Raw genomic sequence first — 11370 nt, 5'->3', positions numbered from 1 at the left:
GACAAGGGAGGCCAGGGCTTGACCATAAACATGAGAGAAAAACGAGCGAGCCAAGGAGCCCTCTCAACACGCGATGGCGGAAGGCGGCTATGCCGGGTCTCCAGCTCCGAGAAAGGGGCACGAGGAGGCGGCGCGGGCCCCGCCCCCTCCCCTGGCGGGCGCGGGCGCGAGACGCTGCGCGGCGGCAGTGCCGGGCGCGAGCGGCAGCTGTCAGGCCACCGAGGTCTGAGCTGCTCTTGCTGACCCAGCGAGGAGGAGGCAGCAGGAACGGCGACCGTGTCGCTGAGGAGTCGGACTGCCGGCACGCAAAGCTGACCTGCCTGGCACCCGCGACCTCTTCCCGTCTCTCTCCCATTGTATTGGGTAAGATGCCGGTGCGTGGGCAGGGAGAGGGGCTAGCGGCCGCGGACGCCGGAGGCCGGGAGGTAGGGGGACTGTGGGAAGAGGGAGAAAGGGAGGTCTGGGTGATCTCCGGGGGCATTTGCACCTTGGGAAAGAGGCCTAGGCGCTGCAGGGGTCGGAGTTGTGGGGGGAGGTGACGGTGGAGCGGGGCGTTGCTGAGTAATTTGGAGAAGCTGCCAAAGCCCGGCAGATAGACGCAGGGCTCCGTGGGGAGCGGGTGTGGCTCAGTGCGCATGCGCCACAGCCGCGCGTTCTGAGAGATGGGGGTGAGGTGAGACGACGTGGATCCGAGGTATTTGGAACTGTGCGTAACATCTCACTTTCTAGATTCCCAATGCTAACAGTGACCCTGTTGTAGAGATGACCGCATTCCTGGTCTCCTAAGGAAGCTTCTTTTCTCTGTACCCTGCTCACTTAATGTCACCCAAACATCACCTACCTGTCTCCCGGCAGTCTACTTGGGAATAAGTGGCCTCGGAACAGTGCCAAATTGCTACCTAGTGTGCCTTCGGGCTCATAGCCCTAGAGCTGTCATTGTGAGGAGTGAAAAGTTAGAGGTGAAATTCCACACTGAACCCTTCTGATGGCATATAGGACATAAATATGGGCATAAATGTGGGAATAGCGTTTCAGTGGCGTGACAGCTGTGACATTTGGACTCAGAGTAGGGATGCAGCCGATAACTTGTTCGCTCTACACGATGAATCCAGTGTGTCAGAGGGCTTCCCCACTACAGAACCCACCGCACCCCCACCAACAAGCATCAGGTTGTACTGGCAACAACCTATATACCATTTAAGGTAGAGGGTCTCAAAGATGCAATCATTTCTTATTTGTATTGATTTTTACATAAGTTAAAGCCCTGTCCAATTCTCCAGTGCTTAATTTCCAAATATTGTGCCAGGAATCAACAGTGAGTTGAGTAGCCCAACCAGTGTGTCACCACAAGATGGGCTTTCCCTATAGCTTTAACCATGGCTCCTCCCTTGTGCAGATTGTCACCAGGGCCACTCTCATCCACTGCCTAGCTCTCCCCTGATGCTCTTTCTCCACCTCCAGCCCTGCAGTACCACATCCCTCTCAACACTTGCTCCCAAACAATCTGCACTATGGATTTGAGCATCCTTCCACACATGGCAACTGAACTGACATAGCCAATTTGTTTTTTCATTTCTCTTCTCTCCATCATCATACTAAAATGTACTATTTTCAAAAATTCAGCCTCTTTCTCGTCATTGTACTGCCTCCTTCTGCACCTCTCCCCAACCCCAAGCATTCCCAACTAAATACAATAATTTTAATAAGCTGTGTGGATGTGGTTTCAAGTGTGTTGAAGAACAGAAAAAAACTAGGAAGTATCAGTTGCGTGAATTTCTAATTTACCTTATTGTCTGGGACTTAGACCTTAAGTGGGGGGAAAAGTGAGTATACTATTCTTAGAAAATTCTTGTTAATTGCGGGAAGTGGGATAAGAAAGGGGAATTGCATTTCTAGGATGTTTGAATTGTTTACAGGCAGATCTGTCTCTGAAGAGGACCAAATTCATATTAAACATTTGAGTCAAAATCCTCACCTGATATGGGACCCGTACAGAATGCATATGGGATCAGACTTTCCTGTTAAATATACTTAGGGTTATTAAAGAATTTCACTGCCTACATATTGCTATCTTCTTTTAAGGTTTGACTTAAATTTGGCATATTCTGGGAGAGGCAAAATTTTGGTTTGCTTTTATACTGTGCTAGATCTTTTTGAGTATGTACTAAAGGATATCACACTTAGTTTCAAATGATGATGATGATGGGGATGCTAGCATCCAATGAAAACATGTGGAGACAGTTATACTGCTCTTGTATTTGGTGGGGATGAAGAAATTTATATATTTATTTTAAAAATGTAGGGGGACAGGGAGGGAAACTGGAGCATTTCCACTGGCTTTCAACAGGTGAAATTCCTGTTAAGTTCCATCTAGAAAGTGATCCAGATAAGTCCGTAACTTCTCTTTAGTCACAAATAAATAATAGTATTTGGACATATTACAGAACTGCAGATCTCTTGTTCCTTGGCATCAATTCAGAGGCATTAGTTTTGGGCACCCACCTAATTAGTATTGATTATCCATGTGAAGGACCCTGGTGCTTGCTGCATGCTGGAGGGGCTTCAAAGACATATGCAAAAAAAGGGACTTACCTTCCAGGAATTTAAATTTGGTTGTGTAGGAAAGACATACTTAGGGAAAAAAGGGTATTTGACAAAATAAGGCAGTATAATAATATCATTTCAACTATAAACCATGAGATCTGAAGCTTATATGTTAATTTGTAAACCAAAGACAGGGAGAGAAGAGCCAGGAAGGTTTCATAACATATTAGAGCAAGGTAGATGTGGGCCAAAAGAGGATGTTAGCAGAGGACTTAAAAAGGATATTCCAAGGAAAAGTCCACAGGATTTAGTGACTAAAGGCAAGAAGACATGTATTCACTTCTACCTTCAGCAAACAAATGGGAGTTGGAGGAAGTAGAGGAGAGTGGAGGGTTACCTTTGTAAGGTCACAGAACACAATAAGCACTCAAATGTTTTCTCAAGCATCAGTAACAATATTAGACCAGAAGACCCGTAAGGTCCCTCCAATGCTGAGATTCTGTTGGTATATGCAGATGCTCAAAATTGTTGGGGAACAAGGCCTTCTCAGATATTGAAGAAAGAGAAAAAGAAGAATTGTTATCCTCCTACTGGCTGATCTTTTCTGAGAAGGGTTAATAGTGACTCACAAGGCCCCCAACAGTGAATGAAAGGAGGTGGAAGAGCAAAAGAAACAAAAATCTCAAACCAAAAATTTCAGTAAATGGTTACAAATCTTTGCAGACTTCATAAGTTATTCATTTCCCCCATAATCCTGTGAGTTAAGTAGGGCAGTTATTGTCAAGTGTATATTTATATAGGAAGTTATTGAAACACAGCAAAATTAAATAACCTGCTCAAGTTCATAAAATAAATGTAGTGATGAAGACTCTTGTATCCTGTAGTGCACTTGACACTGAACTACATTGCTTTTCCTCCCTTTTCCCTGGTATAGACCCTATGTACCTGGAAGTTATATGTGTAAATGACCAAAAGGGAATGCACAAGCAATTGCAGCATTATCTCAGATAGTTCTTAATACTTCATCATTATTCCTGGAGCTGAGTGTTTGGTTTCCACAATACTCAGTCCTTGACCCATCATTTGAGTTTATCCACAGCTGGGAAAATAGAGTTAGTGAGTTTAATGATGTGAACACCTGTTTGCTAAGAACTTGAGGAAGCTCTTTTGGCACTGACCCTTAATACTATCAGTACTATTACCCAAGTTTGTACTTCCTCTGTTCCTTTTTTAAGTGAGCATCCTGTAAAATTATCCTATGGACCAGTATAAAAACTAAACAAGTGTGATAATGCTTGTTTCATCTCCATTTAAAGAAATATTTGTTACTTGAGCTAGTTCTGAAGACAGAAGTTTGAAGGCAGGAAAAAAGAGGACAAAAATCAGTAATTGTAGAAAACTTGAAAGTTTTTTAGAGTAGATATAAACCAAGAAGGAGGATAAAACCTATCAATTTAGAAGGCATTATTTAAATTCATAATTACTGATTTAGGACTCTAATGAATCCCTTATTATATGATTTATCTATACTTTAAAAAATAGCATGAGATTATCAAGCAATAGAGATTTCTTAAAATCTTCTTTGTTCCTCAGTAAGAAAGAACACTCAAAAAATCTAAGAACTGTTTTTTCTCTTTAGACCAGCACTCTTGATACTGCTTAGATAACACTCTTGCCATAATTAACTATTATGTTAAATGAAGTTGTGTTTGAATATAATATAATAAAGCCAGCTAAATACTAAAACCTGTGTTCAAGACAGATGATCAAAATTAATAAGTAAAATAATTAGCCAAGAGAATATATTATAAACAGGGAATCCCCAAACATAATTATTTCTTCTCTGATCTTCTGGAATCAATTGCATAGACAGCCTTGAGGCAGATTGGTGAATGCATTAATAACTTTCTTGGAGATGGGAACATTGGTAGATATAAAGGGAAGGAATTTCATCTCTGACTTAGAATTTCAACACATGTTAGACTCCTCTGTGCTTTCCCTTTCCTGAATATCATCTATTGTGAATATCATCTTCTTTACCTTTACTTTCAATGAAGAGTTCAATGGAGAGACAATATAAAACTTTTAAAATCACATTAAGTACACTTGGGTTTTTTTAAGTTTGTTTATTTTTGAGAGAGAGACAGAGAGAGAGCAAGCAGGGGAGGGGCTGAGAGAGAAGGAGAGAGAGAATCCCAAGTGGACCCCGCACTGTCAGCACAGAGCCTAACACAGGACTCAAACCCACAAACCCTGAGATCATGACCTGAGCCAAAATCAAGAGCTGGATGCTCAACCGACTGAGCCACCCAGGTGCCCCTAATGTACACTTGTTAGGACAAATTAAAGTTTTTGCAATAATGTTATTTTGTCCATGTGAAATATTTGTAGCATGTTAAACTCTTAAGTATATTTGTGAAAAGCATCCTCTGTAGGTAAGTTGAGATTGCTCTGTTTTTTTTCCTGACTTGAGTATATTTATATAGAGTCTTAACTTTGTTTTATTATAGATTTTTTAAAATAATCCTTTTCAATCTATTTTCTAGAACCCTGAGAATAAAGAACAAAACAAGAACAAGGAAAAGAAAAGACTAAAATTGTGACAAAGACCCAACTGGGTAGGTATATATATTTTTTCGTTTGATCTCTTAAAGATGAATATTTATAAAAAATATATAATTATTATACATGCACCAACATAATAGTAAGGACTACTGGGCTTTTTAAAATTACATTTCAAATGTGTGCACCTCCAGAAGTTCTTTTGCATGTGCTCTTTTGATTAGTATTTAGTTTTCATCTCTTTGGGTCTCTTGCATAAATAACACCCAATTAACATCATCATTGTTGTGTTCCCACACTAGACCTAGTGTGAAAGTACTTAACAAAATCTAGTACAGGTTAATTGTTCAGTAAAATTTGATCTTTTTATGTTACGATGCATTCTAGATATCCCATGTACAGACATGTTGCTGAGGTAACAAGAAGGGTACTGTATAATTATTAGCAATTTAAAGTTTACAGTATATTTTCATTGGTACTATTATGGTATTAGAACCTACATACAAAAATTAATAAGCTATTCAAGATTTTCTTCCTAAATGATAGCCGCTATAATGATACCAGCCAACAATCAAGAAAAGATTATGGAAGATCCTTTACTTGTGAGGGTATCTGTATCAATGCAAGTATAATAAGGCAAATTCCTGAAGAAACTTGACCTTTATCTCTCCTCCAAGGTCTAATTGTATCCCCAAACTCTACTGATGGAATTAAAATTTCAGCTTATGCAGCTTTCTCTCCTCAATAATTCTTGGGTCCATCATGAACAGGCTTCAAACTCCAAATCAATTTCATACTGTTTGCCTCTTGTTTGGACCTGTCCAAACTGGAAGCTAATAATATGGTTACACATTTGAGTGATATTCCTGTTCTGTGCTCTCTCCCCTAGAATAGGGTCAGAACTGAACCAAATTATAGCACCATCTGCTAGTCCATTTACCCATGGCATTCAGCCATTTTCCTGGCACAGGCAAAAGACCTCAGAAAAACAAGACCTTTTTTCCCTTGTATGCAAAAAGAATTTTATTCCTTCTGTTGTACTATATAATATAGTTAGTGAGCATGAATCAAGAGAAGTTAAATTATTAGGTCATATAGTTCAGAAAATTTTACTATAAAGTTGATTTCAGTTCCAGGTTTAAATGTTTTACCTCCTACTTTTTCTTTTATTTTCAGGTTCTCTTGGTTATAAACTCCTCCCCATCTGGTGCTGCAAGAATGAGTGGGAAATCCTTGCTCTTAAAGGTTATTCTCTTGGGTGATGGTGGAGTTGGGAAAAGCTCACTTATGAACCGTTATGTAACCAATAAATTTGACTCCCAGGCTTTTCACACCATAGGGGTAGAGTTCTTAAATCGAGATCTGGAGGTAGATGGACGTTTTGTAACTCTCCAGATCTGGGACACTGCAGGGCAGGAGCGTTTCAAGAGCCTTAGGACACCCTTCTACAGGGGAGCAGACTGCTGCCTCTTGACCTTCAGCGTGGATGACCGGCAGAGCTTTGAGAACCTTGGTAACTGGCAGAAAGAATTCATCTACTATGCTGATGTGAAAGACCCTGAGCACTTCCCCTTTGTAGTTCTGGGTAACAAGGTAGACAAAGAGGATAGGCAAGTGACTACTGAGGAGGCACAAACCTGGTGCATGGAGAATGGGGATTACCCTTATCTAGAAACAAGTGCCAAAGATGATACTAATGTGACAGTAGCCTTTGAAGAAGCTGTCAGGCAGGTGTTGGCTGTAGAGGAACAGCTGGAACATTGCATGTTAGGTCATACTATTGACTTGAACAGTGGCTCCAAAGCAGGATCTTCATGCTGTTAAAAGTAGGAAGCCTTTTAAAAGTGTGCCCCAAATTGTTCAGTCAATAGTGTCAGAATAACTGTGCCCCTCTAAGAGTGCACACACACGTAAAAGGTAGAAGGTTGTGGTTGTATGTCAGAGCCTTTCAAATTGAGGTTGTAGAGTGATTAAAAAAAAAAAAAGCTTTGTCAAGCCAAATGTATTTTTTGTGATTTCTTCTGTTTCCTTCTTGTGTGTATCAGGGCATTTCAGAAAGCTTTGGTCCTGAGAGATTTAAATATTTTTCAAATTGCAGTTTAAACTTAGAACCCAATAACATGAAGGAGTTAAGGAGCTACAGCTGTCCCTTAAAGTGTTCCATTAATCAGCTAACAAATGTCACCATGAACTCTTGGCAAGCAGTTTCTGACATTTCTGCCAAAGGAAAAAAAATAAGACTCTTGAGCTGTGTCACAATGAAAAAATAATAACGCAAACAAGGATGTCCTAAGCTTCAATTATAAAAAGGTTGTAATAATTTGTATTGTAAGAGTATAATGATGTACACTGCCTTGTTTAAGTCCTTATATGTGATTTGTTACCATGTGGGCTTTTCAAAAAGTATCTCAATAAGAGATACACTGATGGCAGTGTAACTTGATTATACTCTTTGTGTTTGAAGTAACATGGTACTAGTGAATGGATTATGCTTAAATATACCCACCACTCTTGCAAATAAATGGTTGGTCTGCTTTTACTTCATAAGTCTCCTTTTGCTGCATAGGGATGTTGCTTCTCTGACAACCTCTTATCAATTTAGCAATGTTGCTTAATATATGACTTTGGATGCAGTACTGTCTGCTGATAATTTTGATGGTCCTTTGATCCACCATGCTCTGTTCTCAGAGAAACCTTCCGAAAAGAGTGGGGAGTGGATGGGTAATGACCTTTTCTCACAAGGTTCCTTAATTCAAATACTGATTGTAGAAGGAACTAATATCTTGTATGTTTCACTGTATGTTCAGCTTGACAAACTAGGATGTTGAAAGTAACAAGAGAGCCGACTTTAACCCAGTGGTGGAATGAATTTCTCACAGAGTTGTCCCACAGTGGAATGGACTGCCTTAATAGTGAACTCCCTTCCAATGAAAATATTCAAGAAGATACTAGATGACCATCTGTTAAAATACCATAAAAATATTTTCTGTACTGGCTAGATGTTTGGTTTAAGGTCCCTTCCAGCTCTAAATACTGTATTATAGATATGCAGTCTAGTTCTTGTTGTCTTGCAGTCTAAGATCTGTTTGTCCTGCAGAGTTTTTAATCTGTACTTTTAAAACATCTATGATAAAAATAGTGACCCAAGGTAGTAAGGGACAGTTAGAAATGACCCCCCAAAAGACATGTAGGCTGGGGAGGAAGCAGAAGCTTTTACAGGAATACAACCTAGAACTCTCCATTGTCACCGCATATGGAATCAGCCTTACACATGGGACCTTATGTACTTTAAGAGCTCTGGGAATTTTAGACTACACAGACAAGTGGAAGATGGTATTTCAACCCAGTCATATTCAATATTTCTAATTTAAATATAGTCGTGACCCCTTTGTCCAAGTAATTTTGAGACCAGAAGTCCAAAGCAGAACCGGGACCCCACAGCTCTTAAGTAATGGTCCCTATCCTGCCTATGCCTATAGCCAGCCACACTGATTTCCAAGTTCTATGATTGTTTTGCTACAATTATGTTAGGGTGAAAATCTGTACATCAGAACTGTTAAATGCTAATTGTTTTTAAGTGCATGAGACCTGGGGCCTTCTCTTTCTACTTGCACTTTGCTTATAATAGTTTCTATTTGTAGATCTCAGGCTTATGTAAAGACCTTCATCCACTCACAAAAGTACTTGTCACTATTAGAATGGCATGTGGTCATTTAAGTAAAAAAAAAAAAAATTATGTGGGTATTCTATTCATAGACCTCCTGTCTAACCAAGGCAAGTGTTAATTTTATTGACAGGTCATCTGAAGCCCCTTTCCTCTTAGCCATACCAATTTTCTTCTGCCAAATCACTACACAATATCTTAATAAAAGCAGTTAACACTAAGTGATAAAAACAGTGGCATTTTTGGTGAGTAACACTCAGTGGGGTGCTGACATACAGTTTGGGTAAAATTATCAAACACCAAAGGCTGAAATCTGTGAGTACCAGGAACTGTGCATATAGGCTTAGAAATTGTGTACACTAGAATGTGCAGTGCTGTATTTTCAGAACGTTTTTTAAAATTAACACTGGATTTTTTGAATATTTCTAATTGGAACTATACTCTTTTCAATAGTCCATTAAAACATCATACAGAAAAATTTTTAGTTTATTGTCATGTATTAGGCTAACATTCAGGGGGCCTCAGATTCCATATGTCTTCAAGTGGATTGATGAATTTCAGGTTAATTTGTGCCTGCCTTAGCCATCTCTATTTTACCTTGAGGTATTCCACAATCCTCTCCTCGTAGGTGCTGTTAAAACCTCAAAATTGTGGGGGCGCCTGGGTGGCGCAGTCGGTTAAGCGTCCGACTTCAGCCAGGTCACGATCTCGCGGTCCGTGAGTTTGAGGAGTTTGAGCCCCGCGTCGGGCTCTGGGCTGATGGCTCAGAGCCTGGAGCCTGTTTCCGATTCTGTGTCTCCCTCTCTCTCTGCCCCTCCCCCGTTCATGCTCTGTCTCTCTCTGTCCCAAAAAAAATAAATAAACGTTGAAAAAAAAATTTAAAACCTCAAAATTGTGTATCAGAAATTTTGTTTCAACTGTAAAAAAAATCATCTGTGTTAAAGCGAATAAAAAACGCATTTTGAATAACCAGTATACAGTATTTGTGCTTTCCTCCCCCTGCTTTCTCTTTTTGAGAAACTGGTTGGCATGACAGACAGTACCTGTCAATCAAATCACTCTCTGAGACTGCACTACATGTGGCCTCTGGATCATTTTTTCACCAAGGTACTCCAAGCAGCCACATGGGCTCGAACTCAGGGACTGCGAGATTATGACCTGAGCTGAAGTCAGGCTTAACGGATTGAGCCACCTAGGCGCCCCTATTTTATGCCACTTTTTAATGCATGAAGAGCATTGAGACTGGGAATTGGACCTTGACTCTCCACTTTATCTCTTCTTTATAATTTAAAGCAAATGTTAAAAACCATCACAAAATATAGACAGAATATACATATTCCCTTTATTTTCTTGGCTGATAATGCTGTCCAGATCTTAGGAAAACACAAAAATATAGGTGAGACAAATCAGAAAACAAAGGATAATTTTGTTAAATAACTGTTCTCTTGCTTCTCACATATTGGACTTTGAAGATACTTGCATTAGCATCAAATGACTTGAAATATCCATAGTGGTGACTTTTAAATTATGGACACACATCTCTCAAGAGCACATAAGTTTATTACATTGATTCCATCTGTCACAGATTTAGGCTTCTTCTCCCCTTCCTCTATTTTTGCCTATAAGAACTTTGGGCAATTGAAATCACAGGGGAAATTTTTTTTTTTTTTTTTTTTTTTTTTTTTTGGCTACATGTACTGTTTCATCTCTGAGGATAATCATTTAACAAATTATCAGACCATGCTTCAAATACAGCACCTACAATCCTGATTAGGCTATAATAATGCAGCCTTTAGACTATAGAAGATCATAGATTTATAAGCCTCTTTAAAAGGATTTGCTCATGGGGCGCCTGGGTGGCGCAGTCGGTTGAGCATCCGACTTCAGCCAGGTCACGATCTCGTGGTCCGTGAGTTCGAGCCCCGCATCGGGCTCTGGGCTGATGGCTCAGAGCCTGGAGCCTGTTTCCGATTCTGTGTCTCCCTCTCTCTCTGCCCCTCCCCCGTTCATGCTCTGTCTCTCTCTGTCCCAAAAATAAATAAACGTTGAAAAAAAAAATTAAAAAAAAAAAAAAAAAAAAAAAGGATTTGCTCATTCAAAACTGATATTTTGAAAGCAAAATAGTAGCTTTCTGTCTTTGCTGTTTTTCTGCCTAATTCATAACCCAGTGGGAAATCTCCATCTCTGGATGTCTTAACAAAGAGTATAGATCCTCATTTTTTGGAAATAGTTTGGCTATGATCCTTCCAGGAAGTGGAGGGTGTGGGATAGATGGGTTTCTCTTCAGTTTCACAATTTAATTTAAAAATTTAAAAAACCGCTGGAAAATCAAGGCAGTGTTTTGAGTAAGGTCAGGATGGGAGTTGGGGCAGGGATTTTTACTTTCATTTGAACTACCTGAAGTAGTTGTAACTACAACTTTTTATTTATTTATTTATTTATTTTATACATCAGCGATCCAGATAAGCATTTCACTTTTTTTCTCTCCTTGCTATGGAGATGTAAGATTCATTACAGTGGAGTGCTTTTCTTACCCTTGATTTAAGGGCAGTTAAACTGTGATACACCTTTTGATAAAATGTTAATATATTTTTTTCAAA

At 39.7% G+C, this 11370-nt stretch overlaps 1 protein-coding gene across 1 annotated transcript; it reads left to right on the top strand.

The window, feature by feature from the left end:
* Positions 1-206: 206 nt before the first annotated feature.
* Positions 207-9459, top strand: RAB9B (RAB9B, member RAS oncogene family). Its single transcript, XM_030306375.1, has 3 exons — positions 207-363; positions 5091-5162; positions 6283-9459. Exon 3 carries the CDS (start codon positions 6325-6327, stop codon positions 6928-6930), a length of 606 nt encoding a protein of 201 aa, XP_030162235.1. The 5' UTR covers positions 207-363; positions 5091-5162; positions 6283-6324; the 3' UTR covers positions 6931-9459.
* Positions 9460-11370: the final 1911 nt, after the last annotated feature.

This window comes from Lynx canadensis, chromosome X, assembly GCF_007474595.2.
Source record: "Lynx canadensis isolate LIC74 chromosome X, mLynCan4.pri.v2, whole genome shotgun sequence".
NCBI classification, from domain to species: Eukaryota; Metazoa; Chordata; class Mammalia; order Carnivora; family Felidae; genus Lynx; species Lynx canadensis.
Note: the sequence above shows the minus strand (reverse complement) of the source record. Positions and strands in the feature narration are given on the sequence as shown.